A 22,554-nucleotide genomic window follows, 5' to 3' on the forward strand; every position below is an offset into this window, starting at 1 on the left:
CTGTAAATGAGAAGCAGGAGAGATGTACTTTCAGACTTGCAAAATTCTGTTACTGTAATCTTACAATAAAGTTAGAGCTAATACTTCTAGGTGTGCTTCTCATTTGGACTACCTTGCAGGCTGACATGTGCTACCCACCACAACCCTTGCACCTGGTCCAGAAGGATACTATATTTGATGGTACTGAAGGCTGCAGTAAGGTCCAAAAAAGCAAAGATGGATGCAGTAATCCATCCCACTCCTGCCAGAGGTCATCAAAAAGTGCAACCAATGCTGTTTCAGTCCCATACCAGGCCTGAAACCCAACTGAAAGGGGTCTAGATAACAACATATTTATTTTAACCTTGATCAGATAAACCAACTTTATATTCCTTCCTTTTGCTGGTAATCCTTAATGGACTTTTGCTGATCAGGACTGAAATGACGAGGTTCTAAAGATTTGTTTATAGACAAGAGATGGGATATGGGAAGAAGAAATCATTTGTTGTATTTTAAGAGAAAGTGATAGGTTACTTAAATTGTTTATACTTGTGATGAAGGGGGAAGTCATTTTTTATATATTTTTCTTCTTCTTCACTATATTATTTTTTATTTCTTTTCTATTTCCTTTTTTCCCGGCACCTTGTATTTTTTCTTTCTCTCTCTCTCTTTTTTAGTTTGTATTAGTTTTTTATTGTTGTTAAGTGCAATTTTTAATAAAATTACTGTACTATAAAAAAAAAAAAAGGATCCTCTGAAGCTGCTGTGCGACCACCATCTCAGCAACCTTACCTAAAATGGGAAGGTTGGATACTGGATGAAAATTGTTCAGTACAGTTGGGTCTAGTGATGGCTTCTTGAGGAGGGGTTGGATCAATGCCTCTTTAAGGTGTGAAGGAGCTACCCCCAATAGAAAAATTCACCACTGCTAAAAACCAATCATATGTCACCAGCCAGGAGGGGCATGAGTCTAATAAACAGGTGGCTGAGTCATGAGGACCCTCTATATTTCCTCAGGTTCAAACTCATTCCAGATAACATGGCTAGGCTGCACCCCAGGCAACTCCACAGGACTTGTACTAAGGCTGGTGTCCAACTGGGAACAAATCTGAGCAAGTTTGCCCAGCAGATGCTATGCAAAATCTTCCATGTCACCCTATAGGTTATAGTCATTATTATTTTAAAAGAATGTTGACTTTCATAAATATGATTAAAGTTGTAATCACTGATTTTGCAAAAGTTTATGGCTCAAAGTATGAATTCGGCCAGCTTGTACCACGCACCTGCATTTTTAAGCAAGAATATTCTAATAGGAATTGACCATCGGTTCAGGCTTTTAAGGCTCTGGGCACTATTGCACAATCTTGCCTGATGCTCAGATTCTCTACTTCCACAACTCACCCTAAATGTGAATATGGCTGCTCTGTGTGTGTGTAAATGTGTAGGTGTAACTGAAAAATATACCTGCTGCATAGTTTTGGCATGTACAGAGAGAGCCAGTTTGGTGTAATGGTTATGGCACCATGCTAGAAACTGGGAGACCATGAGTTCTAGTCCTGCCTTAGGCACAAAGCCAGCCGGGTGACCTTGGGCCAGTCACTCTCTCTCTGCCCTAGGAAGGAGGCAATGGCAAACCACTTCCGAAAAACCTTGCCAAGAAAACTGCAGGGACTTGTCTGGGTAGTCGCCAGGAGTCAACACTGACGTGGAGGCACCAAAAAAAAAAAAAAAGTTTTGTTAATCCCAACAATTTAAAAAAAAATTGGGTAGCAAAAAAAGGACGGCAGATGAAATTGAAACAAGGTGTGCATGGAGCTAGAGCCATACTGGTAAGAGACAGCGATTCTCTTTCTGACTTTTCTTGCTTTCCCAAGCCTTACAGAAGGGACAGAAAAGTCTAACCAGTGTGTGGTTAGTGTGTATATGTGCATGAGTGAAATTACTTTGAGGCCTGCATGACAATCCTGATTTAAAAGGATATCCTTGTCTGTTTACCTAAGTTACAGCCTCAAATGAAAACGATATCAACTTCTAATAAGAATTTCCATATTTTGTAACAATATTTCCCCACAGGTTATAGTCAACACCCTAATTTATATCTTTTCAAAATCTGGAGTATCCCATTTTTGAACATGATCTCCTTAGCAGAATAGACAGCATATGAATTCAAATTCTGCTTCAGCATCTATTCATGTGTTCAAAGTCAGCAAATAAGGAGAAGAAACTATAAAATATCAGTTTTTATTTTTGATATATAAATCATTGGCTGGAATCCTAAAGTAAGTTAACTTAAGGAATTTCACAAGTTTTCTACCTTCTTCTTTTCCTCTATATGAAGCTGCACCAATCAAATAGTTTCTCCAGAAGAGTCAGAGCATCTTCTATTGAAAGGTGCATAAGGGGTAAGGGGAAGAAGAAGTACTGATAGAAAAATGGAAAACTTAACTTCTCCAAAACATTAATTCCTTTATATTTCTGAATTGGCAAGTGTTAATGAAGCTGATGTGTGTGTCAGAACATGCTACACAGATGGTACAAACATTTCAAATTTGATAAAAATTGTACTACTAAGGAAACTCATGTTAATTTGTTGTCATTTTTTAAATTTTCCATAATCATGTCAAAAAATGACTTTTTACAGTACAGTCTTATTTGGATTTACTGTCTAAAGTAGATCCATGTAACCCAGAAAAACTAGGTGCCACCTCTTTCCTGCATATTTCTGGACACAATAACACTAGCCTTTATACTAACAGCATTTACTAGTCCACCCTTCAGCAAGATATACAGGTAGTCCTCTCTTACTGACTTCATTCAGCAAAGTTACAACGGTGCTGAAAAAATAGCTTTATAGCCAATTTACGATTATTTACGACCTTTGCAGCATTCCTCAGTCATGTGATTGCCACTACAGTCACTATGCGTTGTTCTGTGCTCCCAGCCCCAGTCCGCGATGTGATCACATTGCTTTTGATGTGTACAAGATAGTAACCAGGCACTCAAGCATTCCAAAGGGCAGGGGAGTGGTTAGGAGGCAAACAAAAGCCAAAGGTGTGGAACTGTGTAGTCATGTTTCTTTCCAGCCAGAAAGCAGAGTAGCGGTCACGTGATTTCCCACTTAGCGACTGCTTTGCTTAGTGACAGAGTTGCTGGTCCCAGTTAGGGTTGTTCAGCAAGGACTACCTGTATATATACCATTACCTACATCAATGCTCCTCCTTTAGGAAAAACAAATGAGTTTCTATAATAAAACCAATGGAAAATAGATCTGATACTAAATTAAAAAATAAGTCTGTTGTGATGAACCATTCTAACAAAAACTCACCATTCTTAGCAAATGAATTTCAGAATAAGTATCCTATGTGTAAAAGAGCTAAAGTGGAATTAGATGCATGGCTGAGTGTATATATTTGAGATTTACAAGGAATTCTTTTTTTAAATCCAAATGGAGTTGTTAAAATTGCACAAGGGTATCATAGTATTTTTTCTGTATTGTTTACAGATAAACTCCTCATTTGATACTGATTTATGTTCTATGAGTTTATGGAGTATATGAACCAACGAAGGATAACAGGATAACAGTTATGTCACCCTAAGATCATACCACAGCAAATATACCAGAATAAATATACTAGGCTTAATAATATCATGAAAGGTGGAAGGAAAGAGAGGAAGAGGACAACCAGCAGCAAGGTGGATGGACTCAGTTACAGTGGCAATGAGTGCACCATTGGGAGACCTGAAAGAACAGGTTAGGGATAGATTGACTTGGAGAAAATCTATCTGCATGGTTGCTAGGAGTTGAAAACAACTTGAGGGCATATAATCGATCAAATGATATCATGACTCTTATTGTAGTTACTGGAAAATAGTAATTGATGCTATGTGAGTTATAAATTGACAAATTCTATTAGCCTCCCACCTGTGGAGGCTGAGATTATGGTTTGAGGCCCTTTTTTTCGGGGGGGAGGGATTTATTTTCCTAGATTGGGGTTGAAGTTGGTTTGCATTTCTGTTTCCCAAAATGATCTGTGCCCATGAGGGATTAGGGATAAAAGAAATGGGAGATGTAGTTTGAAGCTTTGAGGCTCTTGCCTTTGTGTTTTTTGCTAGCTAAAGGAAGGTCTTCTTTTTGTCTGGGTCTTGATTAGGACCTCATCTAGGGCCTCTCTGAACAGCTTACCTACTCTGAACAGTCCTGACATTAAGGCCTTTACAACCAAGAAACAGTCTCTGTCACATACAGAGCACAGAGCCAAGTCTTTAAGGCTTTTCTGTAATGGTATGTGGAAAGGACCTTGGGAGACAGGACAAAGAGATGTAGCCAAGGGAACAGTCAGATAAAAGGCAACTTAGCCTGTAGCATGAATGTGGGTGGGGCAAATGGCTGAGAAGGGAGCTTCCCTAGTTTCTTGGGCTGTAAAGGGACAGGGGGGAAATGTACTTTCAGATTTGCAAGATTCTGTTAATGTAACCTTACAGTAAAGTAGAATTAGTTCACCTGGCATGTTTTCTGGCTGGTGTACCTTGCAAGGCTGACACTTGTGGAAGGGCAACAGGGACGTGGTAAATTTTATCTCTGGAGGGATGACATTCCAGAGGGTGGGCACTATGACAGAAAAGGAGATTTTCTTGCCCCCTGCAGATCCTTTGGGTTACCTATGGGGTGGGGATTCTGGTTCCTTGAGGCCTAGAGTCTAGCAGACTTTCTTGAGAAGCTGTGGAAAGTCTGATTTTTGGAAAGCCTGGTGGATTTGGGAACTGGCTGTTGGTCTTTTTTCTTGTCCAGAGATACTCCTACATATGATTCATTTTCTATGGTTACAGAGAATAGTGGTTGGATATTCCTCTTTCTCTTGATTGTCTAGATCACTCCTCCTACAAAGGCAGACTAGGCCTCAGCCTCTAAGAGGCTGGAGAGGTGGTTTTTGAGTATGAGGAAGAAGGAGGAGAAGGGAATTGGCACCATTTCCCCTGTCCACTTCTTCCACCTTACTGTTTGATTTGGTTATTGCACTCCAAAATAATATTTCCTGCTTATTTTGTTCACTACCCTGGATAGGTGGTCCCTAGTAAAGCTTTATCCAAAGAGGAGTGGACTGCCTTGGTATGCCAGGATTTTCTGGGTATCAGAAAACCAGTGACCAGGCTTTAGGGAAATGACCTGGCAGAGCAAGTTGAGGAAATATTTTTTTAAGATATTATTTTATTTAAAAAAAAATTAAAAGAAAGATAAAAACTAAAACAAACAAATATAAAGTAAGAAAAAGAAAATAAAAAGAAATTAAAGAGAAAGCTAAAAGTTTAAGAAAGGACAAAAATAAAAGAAAAATATTAAAAAAAAAAGATACAAAGAAGTTGCTTCCGCTCTTTACAGCAGTTATAGGTACAGTTATAAAGTTACCTCTTACTCTATGGTTATAACATGACTCTCTTCTTTCTATAATCTATCCTGTCTAATCATCAAAACCATAAATCACATGTTTATTTTTTTCTGTTTTACGCAAAACATCCATAAGGGGTTTCCAGTCAGCAATAAACCATATCTTTTCTATGGTCAAAGTCAATTTAGCCATCTCAGCGAGTTCCATCATCTTCACCAACCATTCCTCCATTGTGAGTAAAGCCGAATCTTTCCATCTTTGTGCATGCAATAATCTTGCTGCAGTTATCATATACAAAAACAAAGTTCCAAGACTTTTTTCCAACTGTTTGTCCATCAATCCCAAAAGAAAAACTTCTGGTCTCAATTGTATATTAATCTTTAAAATCCTCTGAATCAGTGTAATGTATTTGAATCCAAAATTTTCTAACTTTTTTCATGTCCACCAAACATGATAAAATATCCCTTCTTGTTCACATTTCCAACATAAATTTGAAGTGCCTTTATACATCCTAAACAATTTCTCTGGTGACATATACCAACGCTACATCATTTTATAAAAATGATCTTTAAGATTATAATATAGCATAAATTTCAATCCTTTCAACCATATATTTTCCCATTGTTTCATCTGTTACAACCAAAATTTTTAGCCCAGGGTATCATACATTCTTTCACTTGTTTTCGTGTTTCAAATTTCAATAAAAGTTTATACATTTTAGCAATCACATATTCATCATTTGTACACAATTCTATTTACTATGTTCAAAACCTTAAACTCTTTTGTCTACTTTAAATCTTTCTAATAACTGTAGATAAGAAAACCATTGACAACTATATCTCTCCGCCACCAGTTATTCTCTTAATTTTATTCTATATTCCCCTTGAGAAAATTCTAGTATCTCACAATAAGTTAGCTATTTGTGTCTGCCTATTATTTCTTGTCTATAAAATGCTTCTTATGCTGGGAGCCATAAAGGTGTTTTGAGGCACAACCTGGATTTCAATCTATTCCACATTCTCCATATGGCACATCTAACATAATAATTTTTAAAGTCCACATTAACCTTGACTTTAGTTCCTCATAGTTCATCTTCTTTATCTCATCCAAAATAGCCTGCATTTTGACTCTTCTTTTTGAGTTCACTATTATATTCTATAAAATAACCTCTAATGAAAGCTTTATTTGCATCCAAACCGTTCTTCAATCAGTACCTTTATCTAAAATATTTAAAAAAATATATTTTAATTTTTTTCTATAATCCTGCCTTATTGCTTCTTTCTGTAGCAACATTTAATTTAGTCTCCTTGTAAAAGAACTAGATTTCCTTTTATAAACCAAACTCACAGGATTATGATCCGAAAAAGTCTTTGGTAATATCTCTAACTTAGTAGCTAAATTCTTTGAAATCCAAATCATTATCTATTCTTGGAAAGCATCTGTGTCTTTCAGAAAAGTAGGTGTAATGTCTTGAATTGCCATTTTTTTTTGTCTCCATATATCAACCAACCTACATTGTCCATCAAATTAAAAAAAAAAACTTTTTGGTAATTTGCCATGAGTAATTCTAATATTCTTCTCAGAAGTTCTATCCAGTTGCAGAGAGTCCACACCATTCCAATCCCTCATCAAACACCAATTTTCATAAGAGAAACCTGTTAGTCTCTCCAAAAGTCCTTTATGGAACAGTACTTTAACCTCTTTTGGGGCATAAATTCCTAATATCAAAGTCTTAGTCCCATGCAAATTAACTTCCACACCAACAAATCTGCCATGCTTATCAGTCAATACAAGTTCTGGTTTTAGTTGGGGATTTATATACAAAACAACTCCATTTCTTTTTTTTAGTTCCCACTGAAATAAATTCTTCATCCAAATTTTTATAAATCAAATATTTTATGTCCTTTTTTCTAATATGTATCTCTTGTAGGCAAATTATATCTTGTTTTAATTTTTTTAAAATAATGATTCCCCCCCTCTCTTTTGAGGAACATTTGCTCCATTGATATTCCATGTTAAGCATTTGTAATCCATAAGCCAACCAAAAATTTAGAAAAATCAATACCTGTAGTGCCTAGTTCAGTATCATCCCTTTCAGTTTCCTGTTGTACCTGTTAAAGTTTTTGTATAGTCTCATCTGACATCTCCATTTGAATCTCCTCCAATTCCTCTTTAAATTTTTCTAGAAATTTCCTTGCCTTCTGGACAGAATTCAGTCAAAACCTTTGCTGTTTAAAAAGTAAAAATCACATCTTCCAATTTGTCCCATCGAAATGGAATCTTTTTCTGTTTTAATCTCTCAGTCAAGAAAAAATATTCTTTTCACTTATGCAAGATTCTAATAGGAATATCTTTAGGAACAATTACATCTGCCTTATCAATCTTCAGTCTTGTATAAAAATGCTGCTGCAAAACTTGATCCCTTGTCTTCTTCCTGACAAAGTGCACCAAAACATTCCTTGGAACATTTCTTATTCTTGCAAATCTTGTATTTATTCTATATACTTTATCAATTTCTGCCTCTGTATCCTCCTCATCCCAATCCAAAAAAATTGCTTAAAGCTTAACTTTTCTCTAATATCTTCACCAGAATCCTATGGGATTGCTCTAAATCTCAAACAAAATTCATTCTCTCTCAATTCCAATAAAGCCAGATTATCTAGTTCTCTTTCCAACTCTCTGCCTATAACTTCTAACTCTCCAGAATTTCCACTTTGTCATTAGTTTTATATCTCCAGACACTTGTTTTACATCTTAACTTCTTTCATCTCCTCTTTCATCATTACAAGTCTTTCATCCATTCTTTTTTCAAAAACTGTCAATTTAGTATCAAGTGATTTAGTATCAAATTATTCAGCTAACTTACTGCCCAGTTCTTCAAACATTTTCTGAACTAAATCTGGTGAAATTCCTCTCTCTGCAGGTTGCTCTAGTGATCCTCTCCTCCTCTCTGCTGTTTTTGCCACTTTTCTGGTGGTTGCTGTTATAATATTGTAATCCAAAAATGAAAGTGTCACAACTGCATGAGGAGGAGAAAAGGTAAGCTTCCCCCTCCTTTTTTCTATTTTGTTTTCCTGTGCCCTTTATACTTTTGTCTTAAATGGTACTCCATAGTTACAGTTAGCATCACAGTCTGGCTCATGTTACCTTTTGTTTTGTAAAGTCCACCAATTGTCTGCATTCTTTAATAGTAAAAAAAAAAAAAAAATTCCCACGAAGGTCTGGTCATTTGTCTATTTTAATTCCAATTTGTTCAAAAGCACTTTCACAAAATCATCATCATCAACATCATCATCATCATCATCTTTGAAATTAACTATGCCCTTTATCCGTTTTAAACTTTTTTACATCAACTCCTTGTTATGCTTTTTGCCAAAAGTTTTTACATCTTTAAAACTGTTTTTCCCCTTTGTAATCCAGAAAGAATGTTGACTCACCAAGTGGAATTTTCTTATTCTGTCACTCAGAAAATCTCTCTTTAACTGTAAATTAATTATGGGCCCTCTGGTTGCTGTGAGGGTCATGTGATTTGTTTATAAATAGTAATTTCTGGGGAGAGCATGGCAGGAAGACAAGAGTAGATTAGTATACCACTGACTTCCTGGCTCAGCCCATGCTGTTGGAGAATTTCTCTGATGTATACACAGACAATGAATTACTGCCTGTGCTTTGCTATCATGGCAGGAAATCCACTGACCTTGCCAGAGATGAATAAAAGAGGAAAAAAAGGAAAAAAGAAAATAATGAAAGAGATGAAAATCTATAGATATTAAGGGAGACCTTAGCAGAACTGATGGGCATGTGCTCTCCAGAGCTAGGCAGAGAGAATACATATTTCCTAGAAGCAGCAAAAGATTTTCTAACTCTTCCTCTAGCAAAATTGGAAATACCATTGTAGAAGGCTTCAGCTCAGCTGTAGGATCTTCTTACACTTCTAGAGCAATATTTTATTGAAAATATAGACAATTAAGAAAATGTGCAAAGCCACAGAAATGAATGCATTTCTTGACTAATGCAATGTGTAGTGGCATTGCAGAAGATTGTCAAGAAGCCAGTGGTATGATCTACTTTTTCATTTTGCACATATGTAATGGATGGCAAGAGCGGGGAAGATTCTGGAATGGAACTTCAAGGTTGTCAGGAGCGGGGAGAGACATTCCAGGGCAAGTGCCTCCTTAGCCCGCAGCAAGAGTGTGGGAAGACGAAGAGGATGAGGCTGGCCCCTCCCTAGGGTCTCACAGGTTACAGCCACTAGTTGCTTTAGCATAGGTTTAGTCTGGCGAGATTGATGTCAGGTTCAGCCCAAGAACAGCAACAAGGCAATCCAGTACAGTTCAGTTCCTTTATTAGCTTGCACCTAATAGACAAAATCTTGCCAGACTATGCTAAAGCAACTAGTGGCTATTAGCCAGGAGGCTCTAGGGAGGGGCCAGCCTCATCCTCTTCGTCTTCCCACACTCTTGCTGCGGGCTGAGGAGGTGCTTGCCCTGGAATGTCCTTCCTCCCTCCTGACAACCTTGAAGTTCCATTCCAGAATCTTCCCTGCTCATGCCATCCATTACACATATAAGAAAGATACTCTGACAAACTTGTAAATTGTGTAAAACTTAATAAGCTTTGTATTGTGAATTCTTCCACATGCACACTTAGAACGAGTTATTTAGTAAGCTTTGTAAATTGCTTAATTGTATTGTAAATCACTCTTGCCTTTGAGCCTTTTATCTATATTGTTACTTGTAACAATTGATGAAGAAGACAACATGAGTTCTCTAACCTGACAGGTACAGAAGCAGGGAAAGTAGCGGTATGTTAGAAATAATCTCATGTGCAATTATCTTTTGCAGAGGGACAATTATTGGGGTTCCCAAGTTATTGACAAGATATGTCATCAGGCCTTCTCCAGGTGTTGTCTGCTAGGGACCCTGTCTTATTTAAAAATATCCCTGGAAGTGGGTCAACTGTCTGAATTATGAACAAGTCACTGATAAGTTGTGCCACCAAGCCATCTCCAGGTGTGATTATTTATACTCCCTGTCTGTTAAGACTAAGTAAGTAAAAGGTTTAATGAATAAGTCTCCAGACCATTTCACTGTCTGTTAAGAAAAGTATAAGAGATGACAAAAACCCCTTACATTTTGAACCTGAGCCTAGATTTAAAGACAGCCCTAAAGGGCTTTTGTCTGCTGCCATTTCTTTGTGGTTCCTTGCAAGCTGAAGGGATGTGTATTGGCATATCTTTTTCTCTGCAACTCTATTAATATTTATTCAGTAAAAGTGTTTTGGACATTTCACCCTGATTTGCACCTATTGTCTCTGAACCCTAAAGAACCTATTGGCTACCAGCTGGCAACCAGTGCCAATGCACATGGTAATAACAGGCTTGGCTTTAGAACCTATAGTCTTCTTCCATGGACAGAAGAAATCTAGATTTTCATCACTGGTTTAAAAAACATATATCCTAATATTTTAAAATATATACGTATAAGCCACACTTCAGTAAAAATTCCCTAGATGTTGTTCAGTCTAAGAATACTGTTAACGGTAAGACAACTACTGTAATAATTAAAAATAATAAGATAAGGAAACTATTCTGGAATTCTTTCTAACTCCTTTACCAGCAGTGGTCATGGGAGGCATTTGTATTTTCTTTTGTATAATGTAATAATTGTGTACTGCATCTCTCTGCATTTTCTGCTTTCTTCTCATGTTTGTATGCATGCGTACAGGAAGCATGGAGCAGGTTCCATATGCTCTGTTCTGGTTCACATTATCAGGAGGGAGGGGACTTATTCACCATTATTCTGATCAGTCATTATTATTTTGAGCCCCATGTCTTTTTCCACAATGTGCATTGGGAGATTTTTTTATTTTTTTTTCCTGCCACCCTTAGCTGGATTTGACCAATTTTTCAATTTATCTTTCAACAACTTCTCTGACCAAACCAAATTTTACTACATTCTATTCAGTTTTTAGAGTTATACTGATGATGACTAAACAGACAGTCTCAACCCCTTTTACATAAATTATTTCCAACATTCTACTGGATTGAAAATAATAAAAAAGAAAGAATGTGACTTTTTATTTCCCTTTTACTTTTGTGATAGTCTTGCAATATTTCTATTGCTAACAATATATAACGATAATAAAGATCACTATTTAATGAAAGACAGCTTTGGAACTCTTGACTTTAGCCACTGAGGCTAACTGTAATTAGGGCAAACCAAAGCACCATATCCCCTTATTACGTTTTTCACAATAAGATAGTGATAAAGCAGTCCCAATAATTATCATACTTTATCATACTGACTTTTCTTATCAGTTCTTCACTTTATTTTGTAAACAACTGGGAAAGGGTTATTTTACTATTTATGGGGTTGTTGCTACCAGAAGATACTCTATTCCTATTATACTTCTGCATTATTCACTAACTGCAGCTATTTAGTTTATATTATTTATTTGTGCTCTACATGAATAAATATACTTGAAATATACTAACTTGTTTTGGGAAAGTAATTTAACTCAGTAGTTTTTTGTAAAGGAGAAAGCTGTGGGGTAGGGTGGACACAGAAAGAGCAATTCTTGGGCAAGGGAGAAAGGAAACTCCTCATCCTATGGCAATTCTAGATCCTCTTAGCATTTTCTTGTAACTATACTGTTTTACAGATGAAACAGCCACCACAGAAATGACAAATACAACACATAAAAGAACAAAAAAGGGCAATAAATCACTAGTGACACTACAGCCTATTAAAATGCATTCAGCTGGTGTTGCAGAAAGAAGCACATTTTCGATTCACTTTACATTCTGCTCTACAGAATGCAGAGACTCAGAATCTTTGAAAAATCAATGCAGCAAATGCTGGAGCTCTAATGAAGCAGATATACAGGCAATAAGGTTGGTGACAGAGCCAGGTTCGACAATTGATGGAGCCTGTCAATTGGAAGACTTTATCTAAACCTTTTTGTGAGATGGGCGATATCTAAATTTGAAATATAAATAAATAAAATAAATAAACAAACAAACCTAGAAGCTACAGGTGATGGCTGCTCCATACTTTTCAGTATGTCTTGCACTTGTATTTGTTTGCTATGAGTTTCTGTAGTAAATATGTACTATCAGCACCAGCCATGCCTCATTTAACACCCTATTCTTAGGGTGTCTTATTGGGCTCCAAGTATCTAACGTATGTCTCTAAAGGCATTTGGACTTTTATAATTGGGAACACTGGCACTTCTGAGACAAACATGACTGTGCATGACATCTTGAATTAGTTTGAGATATAATAACCTAGCATATTTTAATCTTTGGTTCCATATGAAAAATGATCATTACTGTATGCAAGTAGATGGCAAAAAAAAAAAAAAAAAAGATACACCTGGTATTCAGGTTCAGACAATTATACATTAAATTACATCACCAGAAATAAAGGCAGTGGGGAATAGCAACCTTTATCAACATGTAGAGCAATAATTATTATTTTAAAGTAACAGTGGTAATTGTTTTTGTTTTTCTGAGAAATTCTACAAATATTATTGTATTATATAGTTTTTAGTCTTTTGCATTAATCAGGCAATTGATAAAATTAAAATATACATTTATTAGCTGAAGAAAAATCCAATCAAATTATGTCACCTTATGAATTGATAATTTCAGAACTTGTAAGAAAACTGAAAAATTGTTACAGCATTAGTATATTACATTGGAGTAATTCTTCCAGTTTCAGCATTTTGCTGTTTAGCCGACAAAACTGGAATGATGCCTCAGCAGCAAACCATGTGGCACTAAAAACTGAAATTGAGCATGAAACAGAAAATGTGTTTTTTCCCAAACCCAGAACAAACCTACTGTATTGTGGATGGGCAACGATTTGGTAGAAAAAAAAAAAAATTCAGACCATTTTTATTATTCCAGGTTTCAACCCAAACAAAGCCCTCAGGAATCTGAATGATTTTACAGGGTGAACAAGGCAAGATTGCTGTATATCACATCCTCCCTCCTCACAGCAATGCCACCACTGATGTCCAACCACAGCAGCCTGTCCAACCCTGATGTTTCTAGAACCTTCCTTTCCTCCCATCTACCTCTGTGTACCATTCTTGGATTTTATCTGTTCTTATTCCCCAAAAGAGTTCTCTCTGGAACAACTGCATTTCAATCTGCATCTGGAACAAAACAGCTCCATTTCACTCTGTATCTGGACTAACACCCATGTTTCAGTTTAAGCATAACTGCTGAAAACAGTTGTTCTATGAACAGAATGACTGTGAATATGTTTTACACATCCCAAATTTGCATCATGTTTCACTATAGGTGTTTAATTGTTGCTATCTGCCACTTCTTCAAGCAGAAAATTCATTTTAATATACAAGAGAATTAAAGTATTGCAGCAAGAAAATAGCTTTACAGATGTGCATATACTCTACAGAAGCAGTTCAGTGGAGTAAAATGATTTTCTGTTTGGCGCCAGACATCCTACTCATGTAAGGTAGAAATTTGTTTTAAATTAGCCAAAATATTTGAGGGTGTAAATAAATATTCCAAATTGAACACTTAAGTTAATTGAAAACAGTGTAATGTACAAAAACAGTACCTTACGCACTTTGCAATAAAGGCAATTTGGTGTGGGGGGGGTTTCAAGGACTGAGTTCTTTTTCTATTTGGGGATATGTGGTGGTTGGGGCTAAAGATAACAGTGGGTGGAGGCAGGGCAAAAGTCCATTAGGCTTTCTCTCTGTCTCTAATGGTCCCTATTTCTTCTTTTTGACACCTTCAACTCTCTTTTTTAAGCAGCAGAGAAGGGACCAAGGATGCTAATCTTTTAACCCAAAGTGTATATGGAAGCTATTTTCTGAGCAAACATCTTTTTAAATGACTTGGAACTCACTACACAAACTGAAATTCCTAGTGCCAGGACAAATGTAGTCCTTCCTTGTTCTTGTTGGGATTGGGTGTAATATTAAGGCAGTGTTTCTTAAAGTGTGGTCTGAGGACCCTTGGGGTTCCCCCAAGACCCTCTACAAAATCAAAATTATTTGCCAGATATTGAAGGTATTTGCAAAAATGTAAAACAATGTTACTCTTATGCAGTCCTTGGTGTTCTGAGTGGGGTTGCTCTCTGTTTATATACATTAGCTTGTCCTATCAGTGTTGGTGGGGGAGTTGTTTTCTCCTTGGTAGGCTGTTGTTTACTGCTTGATTGTTTGTCTGAGTTGATAGTTCCTTGATTAGGGTATTGTTTACTGCTTGATTGTTTGTCTGGTTTGTCTAGAGAAGACACATGAAACAAACAACAACATCTTCAAAGACATAAAATTCACAAAGAAAGAAGAAAACAACAACACACTACCCTTCCTGGATATCCACAGCAGCAGGGAAAATGATGGCAAATTAGAAACACATGTCTATTGAAAAACAACCCACACTAACCAAGTGCTCCATTACCAAAGTAACAATCCAACTTCCCACAAGAGGGGCTGTGTAAGAACATTATTCAGATGATCATAAATGCACTGCAGCAACCAAGAACACCAAAAAAAGGAAACATCATCTATACATCTTCCAACAAAATGGATATCCTTGCAACTTTATCACAAAGTGCCTGTCCATTCAACCCACTACAGCACAACCAACACAAGCTACGAAAAGGATAAAACTGCCATCCATCAGAAACTTCTCAGAAACAACCAACAGACTATTACAACCATATGGCATCACCCTAGCACATAAACCAACTAAAGCCCTCCAAAACATCTTAAGTAAATCAAAAGACTCAGTAGTCCAAGAAGGAAAAACGGGAGTCATCTACAAGTATAGTGTAAGGATTGTAACAGCCACTATGTAGGACACACAGGCAGAAGAATGGCAGAATATATCTATGAACACCAACTAGCAGACAGAAGACACAATGAAAACTCTTTAATCATCCAACATATGGACAGACTCAACCATAGTTTCAACTGGGAAACTGTCAGCATCTTGGATCAAGCTAAATCTAAAAATGTGAGGGAGTTCCTGGAAGCTTGGTATTCAGACAGGAACATAGAGATAAACAACATTTACACTCCATTCAAAAGAGACAATAAAAAGTTAAAAAGGAGGCTAAAAGACCAGAACACTTCCTTACCAGCGAACAACACCCAGCAGGGATTAACACCAGGATTTATATCAGACAAACAATCAAACAGTAAACAATACAGTAAACAATACCCTAATCAAGGAACTACCAACTCAGACAATCAAGCAGTAAACAACAGTCTACCAAGGAGAAAACAACTCCCTCACCAACATTGACAGGCAAGCTGCTGTATATAAACAGAGAGCAAATCCCACTCCCTTCTAGCACTGAAGATGTTACTTAGTCGGGCAATGAAATGTCTGCAAGAAAACAACCAAGCTCAGAGAACATCAAGGACTGCACAGTTCAACCCTGAGCTACATATATTCTCTTCTATTAATGTCACTCTTCTCATTTTTTTTATTTGTTAAGAAAATAGGGCTTTTCACAAAAAATATTTTATTTATTTTAATATCTGATGGGTGTAATATTGTTATTTATACATGATTCAATAGATAAATATTCTACAAATGCATGAATTTAATTTTAATACAGTAAATATAACCTATACAAACAAAAGCTCTTTTGGGGTCCTCCATAATTTTTAAAAGCAGAAAGGGTTCCTGAGAGCAAAAAGTTTAAGAAACACTGGTATAAGGTATTTTTGCCAGTCAGAGCTCAATTGATAATCTATAGATTCTTTACTAAGTAGTGAACTTACTAGTGTATTGCTATTATTTATATATACAATAAATGTCTTAAAACAGGATAGAAATACATAATGTTTAAATCTGAGGGGAAATCCTGCCGAAAAATGGCTTACATTAGCATATATCACAGTTTCCATATCTATTAAGAAATAGCTTCAGCTAACAAGCATTTTAATACACGTTATATTTACTACTCTATTTTGGATTCTTCTTGTGCCTCGTGTAATTTCAGAACAATACATGTTGCGATAATTCACTATTCTCCATTTCTAACAAAAATATTATACTTTCGTAAGTCAGGAAAAGTATCCTAAACATCCTTTTTATTCAATTTTTCCCAATTTAATTTCCATGGGATTGGGGGAATATAAAGTCTGCAATCTTTGCACAAATTCTCAAACTTAAGAGATTCTAGAAAAAAGATTAGCCCTATAGGGTAACCACAGAAACGGCAAGTGATGTTATTCATATTATACCGTCATTGCATGATACAAATTACATAGTGTACATCATTTGCGTCATGATGTGACTGATGTAAATTACATTGTGGATTCTTCTGGGTGCCTGTGGTCCTTACTATACTATTCTACACCTATAGAACTTACTATACTATACACCTTATTTTTGTTTGTAAATCATATTTTATAGTTAAGTCTGATATGTGAATCTAGGCAATTGCAACTAACAAATTATAGCTAAACAAAGTATGGGTTAGTATTAAGTCTGTGCTACAACACTGTGTAATAATCACTGAACTTTCCATTGCCAACAACTCATTGTGCACACGGATTGCAAAAGAAAGCACTAAAGGAAACACTCATACACTGTCCACACACGAAAAGAGAGAAAAATCTACATATACAAGTTATTTCAAAATTGTGTAGAATGCATATGCAAAAATTATTTTAAAAGTGTCATTATGTAAGTTGTCCTTGCAAGATGGACCATTTAGCCCCATAAAAGTTTACTAAATGGCTACTTTATGAGAGAAAAAAATATTTAATGGCTGTTACATCATATTTACAAAGTGTGTTCCTGGGAATGGTACTGACTAAATTCTTAACATATTCCTATATTGAGAGATATATAGTAGAATAGAATACAGCAAATCTAAAAATTAGAATTCTTCAGTAACAAGTATGATAGTGAATTTTATATTATACTCAGTATTTTCCTTCCCCCTTTTTAACCACTGACATATATACATCATGATATATTTACTTAATTCAGGAGAGATTTAAATGCTGTATACATTATGTTCAGGATGTTAAAGGCATTTTTCAAATTTTCTAGAATTAAAAATGTAAATGTTTAGATCTAGTAACTCATGCTCTATAAATCCAGTTTGAGACACATCTAAATATTGCAATAGAGCTTTGTCAGCATAATGGAGCTGAATGAACTTCTTGGCCTGTCTTTCTACCTTTGCAGGTCTTCAAGGTCCCTAAATATTTTTCCCCAAGAGGCCTGCAGTACGGCCCTGCTAACACTCAGGGGAATGAGGGAATATAATAGATAATCAGGTGGAAGTATAATTCCTGTTTCATTCTTCATTAGTTCCCTCTTTCCTATAAATTCCATCCCATTCAGCATATTTCCAAGAAACACTGGGAACAAGGAAATTCAGCATCTACTACCCTGTTATGCGAATGGCTCTTTGGTTTCAATTCTGTGTATGTATGACAAAGTCCTGAAGTATGTATAAGCTGCTAGAATGTCAGGCGAATGAAATTATTTACAGCATTAGGCTTTAAAAGAATTAACCCAATGTCCAAATACACAATGAAACATGCAGCCCAATTGTTTGCACTCATGAATACAAGTGTTCAACTTTTCAAAATCTAGCAAATGATCAAAAGATGTAAGAGCTGAACTATAAAAATTCTACAGTTTAATAAACCAGCTACAAGCAAAGAATGATGAGGATGTGAAGAAAAAAAGTAAAAAAAAAAAAAAAGCAAGATGGAATGGTAAGATGACTTGTCTGTACTTGAATGTCTGACCTGTTAGTTGATCATCACCTGCAGCAGGGGCGATGCGAATGTATGGTGTTGTAAGCTGAGTCACGATTATCGCAGCTAAGGCAAAGGAAGATTTCCAGGTCAGCATGCATGGGAAAAAAAAAAGCCAGACTGAAGCTAAGCTAGCAAGAAAAAATTGTTCCATTTTAATTGTTTTGATTCCAGGAAGGAAGGAAGGGAGGGAGGGAGGGAGGGAGGGAGGGAGGGAGGGAGGAGTTAGGAATGATTTACACTAATTAATATCACAATCATGATATTAATTAGGGTACACAATCATGTGAGTAAAGATTAATGTGAACTGAACTATACATGGATAAACTGACAGTAATTTTTATTATCATGGCTGCTGTAAAAAAACTAATCACAATTTCAGGTATGTCTATTGAATAACTAAAAGTATAATTCATTCCTAGTAACCTTTCTTCATCCAGTTATACAAAACCACGTGAAGAAATGTAGCAATGTAAACCAGTTTCTGATGTTCTTTGTATGACAACTTTAAAATTGCCCCTATGTGTACTATCTTGAGTTACCAGAAGAAAGGCAGAAACTCAATGAAAAATAAATAAAACAATTTCTTCCAAAATAATGTATATAAATAACTAAATGAATCAGAAAAGGTAAATATAACACATGAAATGCCAAACTGAATTGGATCTTCTGATGGGATTAAAATAAATTGAATATTTCATAAATAAAGTTCCTTAAAACAGCAGCAGAAAGGCAGTAGTTTCACCCATGTCCATTACTACATGAATATTCATAAATTCAGTTTTCTTTATCCTACAATACATTTCTTTAAAAAAAAACCAGTATGTTTCTTATGTTAAAAAATATTGGGAATACCCTCCCACTTTGAAAACTTATTAGTTCTATCTTAAGTTACAAATGTTGAACTTTACAGATAATAAATTAAAGAACTCTAGTTGGGTTAAGGGCCAAAACTGGATGTAGCATCAGAGACACCAGAATGTATATCTTTGTAGGGGTGTCAGTGGGGAGGAGGGCAAAACAGTGGGCATGACCAGATGATTGAAATCTTATTCCTTTTTAACATGCATTGCATGGATCACATGCATGTAAAACTGGTCAGGGCTTTGATTGCCTGGTTGTGCCCATTATTTGCATGATGGTGATTCCCTCTGTGGATCTCCTTACCTCTATGCTTTTGAAAAACTTTTGCAAATAGCAGTTTGAGGTGAAAGAGGACTGATTTGGAGCAGATTGTCACTAACAATAGGGTAACAGTTTCTTCCAGTGACATGTTCTCAATATTACATGCACATCCAAATACAGGCTATTTTGCAGAATTCATGTCTTTCTTAACCTGTTTTCTTTGTATATTGTGACAGTTTTGGCTGTCTTCCTTCTATCTGTTTTTAATGTTTGTATAATAATATCTACAGCAAATTTTTCATATTTTTGATGTATACATAATCTTTTATATAACTTTAAAAATCAATATAAATAAGGTTAGTAAAATGCATAATTTAAAAGCCACGTTTCTGTAACAGTCATGTTAAAAAAACTACTATTATGGATTTTTTATTTCAGCTGTGAGTCACAAGTATCTTTGAATCTGAAACTCAGATGAAGCTGTTGGGAACGGGGTGATATACAAATGTAAATACTACTACCACTAATAATAGTAACAAAGATTTTTTATATGTATATGCCGGCTGACTCCCAGCAACTTTGGGTGGTTATAATATAATAAACCATAACATATTTATAAAATTAATATTATTATTGTTAGTCTTATTTTAAGAATAATAATAATAACTCCCACAGATAATCAGGTCCCCACTTCCAGTTAAATCTGATTGCAAACTGATGACTAACTACAGAAAAATAAGTACAGTCTCTTTTATGAATAGAAGGAAAGGTGACCAGTGCTTTAAAAGGATTACAATCACACATTTGCAGTATCACAGTATTTGCAATATATTTTCAAACCTTTTCCATATTGAATTGTTCCTAAGCTTTTAGACATACAATGCATAGTATGTTTGATGGAGGAGAGGGAAGGGATAAAGCAACTTTTAAAGGTCAGATGCAGCATTCACAATTTTACGATGACACTTCTGAGAAATTGAATTCTGGCCTGGCTTTAAAAAAAAAAAACCCTTCCTGAAAATTAAGGGGGAAAGGTTTATATAAAAACGTAAATGTATATAGAAAAGCTTGAGTACAATTAGGTATGTAGCAATGAATGAAGAAATGAGTTTATTCTCTATCTGCAGACAATTATGTTCAAAATTGCTATTTGAAATATCTCCATGTAACTCTGAAACACTGTGGTGTTAGTAACTCTTACAAGACTCTTGATAAAAGACTTAAGCATGTATAAAATATAATACATAATAAAAATAATAGGATTTCTCTTCTACAACTGGTATGAATTCTTATTACAAAACAAAGTTTGAACTATTCCAGTAATTTCAAAACTATGCTTTTCTTTATGGTTTTATTTTTGCCAGACATATCCAAGTACGATAGTGTGGCTGAGGATTTGTCACTGTCATTTCCATGAGAATCTGGCTCAGAAAGAAAAACTTAGGCTGGGAGAAACTCAGGAAGGTGCAGCACTTATTTTTAAAGTACAGAAGAAAACAGTAATGTTTATTGTGTTTTATAATGTCATTTTGGATTTTTTGTTTTATTTTTATTCTTACTGTTAGCCTTGAGTGACATTTTTTGGTAGAAAGACAAAATATTAACAGGATATAAAAACATAAATTAATAAATAAAACCACTGCTCATATTTCTATAAATGTAAGGTAAATACAATGTTCAATAAGTTGTAGAAATTCAACCTACTCAAAGTTCTCTTTTATCTATGTGTAGCAGTCCTAAGAAAAAGAGAGAAGTGTTTCCTAAAAAGATGAATTTCCATGGCATTTATATGTTCTAGGATGGACCAAATGAAACTGAACTGATACATTTGGAAGTCATTTATTTTCCCCTTTTTTCCCACTTTAATGGCAATAATTTAGGAAGACAAAGGAAAAAGTGTGTGTGTGTGTGTGTGTGTCTGCATGCAGGCATATGCACTGTCCAGTGTATCTCATTTTTCTGGAATTGAGCTAGTAGCACATTTCCCTAGTGGTAATGAACAACCTTCCCAGAATACTTCACTCCTTAGTATCAATAAAGGTTGTCTTAGCTGTTTCTTTTCCTGAAATGCAATTGAACATGCTATCAACATTTAAGAAATTAAACTTTTGGGACTGTCCAACTTACACTTTTCTTTTCAGGAGAAATTTACAGGCATGGACAGTTTCAGGTATAGCTCACCAAATACAATGTAGTCACTGAGGCCTCTATCTGCAATAATATATTTAAGAGGCTTCTCTTTATCTTCTTAATTTCCTTGTTCTACCCTGTTGTGATATGACTGACTTCTTAAGCATGAAAAGAGACAAGTATGGGGCTCTGGCATTGCAATGACTAGATATAAAAAGAAATGTATTTATATATTTAGATAAATATCTTGTAATTGTTGAAGCACTTTAATTATCATAATTGCCCTTATGTTGCTCTACATAATAAACATCTCTTGGAACAAAAGCTGATACCTAAGTTTGTGTTAGTGACTTTTCTCCTGATCCTGGGACATAAATACTTTATTTCTGCAAATTTAATCTGAATCAAACAATGTATCATTTTAACAAAAACTGAAAAACGCATCAATGACATGTTGAGCTTATACACCAAAGAGGACTGTGCCTTGATTCCCAGAACCACCAAATGTAGAAGACAGAAGGGCTCTTGTTCCTTTTTTGCCAGCCACTAGTGTTAAAATCCCACACAGAAAGTTTTTGCCTGCTGTGGACATAATCAATTGGTGGAATAGCTTTGTTGTGATTATGGCATGGATACCTAAAATCACAGAGGTAAATGTCAACCATTGATCAAGAACTCTAACCCTAACTCATTTGGTGGGAAAAAAAGCATGAGACAACCAAAATAAGTGAACATAACTGATTAGTACTCAAAACTCACTGGTAGGCAAAAACGTTTTGGCAGGCAAGAATGGAACAAGAACTGATACAAATGACAGTGCTACCTGAACAGATATTTTTCAAAATAACTTGGTTCCTAATCTTTAATATTTCTTCTACCAACATTATATTGCTAAGGAAACTGTAATAGGCCAATACAAAAGCAGGATAATATGGCATGCAAAGAACAGGCACAGAGATTTACTTAGCAAGTAAAAAGAAATATGTAAATATTCATATCTTATATATAAATGAATCTTAATAACAAATAAAGAGCCCATTCGGTGTAGTGGTTAAAGGCACTAGGCTAGAAACCGGGAGACCATGAGTTCTAATCCTGCCTTAGGCAAAAAGGTGGCTGGATGACCTTGGGCCAGTCACTCTCTCTCACCTCTAGGAAG

At 35.6% G+C, this 22,554-nt stretch overlaps 1 protein-coding gene across 6 annotated transcripts in view; it reads right to left on the bottom strand.

The window, feature by feature from the left end:
- The window catches only part of PTPRM (protein tyrosine phosphatase receptor type M), a 526,420-nt gene that overhangs the window by 166,641 nt on the left and 337,225 nt on the right, over positions 1 to 22,554 (bottom strand). For 3 of the 6 annotated variants that reach the window (XM_088130895.1, XM_088130896.1, XM_088130897.1), the window contains exon 14: positions 18,132 to 18,206. The exons of the other annotated variants lie outside the window; for them this stretch is intronic. In XM_088130895.1, coding sequence (XP_087987021.1) covers positions 18,132 to 18,206 — 75 coding nt within the window. The remainder of the gene's footprint in view (positions 1 to 18,131; positions 18,207 to 22,554) is intronic. 6 annotated transcript variants of the gene reach the window in all.

Source organism: Python bivittatus, unplaced genomic scaffold (genome assembly GCF_059951505.1).
Source record: "Python bivittatus isolate LINGU-HERP-01145 unplaced genomic scaffold, Pbiv_v1 ctg000840_np1212, whole genome shotgun sequence".
Taxonomy (NCBI): domain Eukaryota; kingdom Metazoa; phylum Chordata; class Lepidosauria; order Squamata; family Pythonidae; genus Python; species Python bivittatus.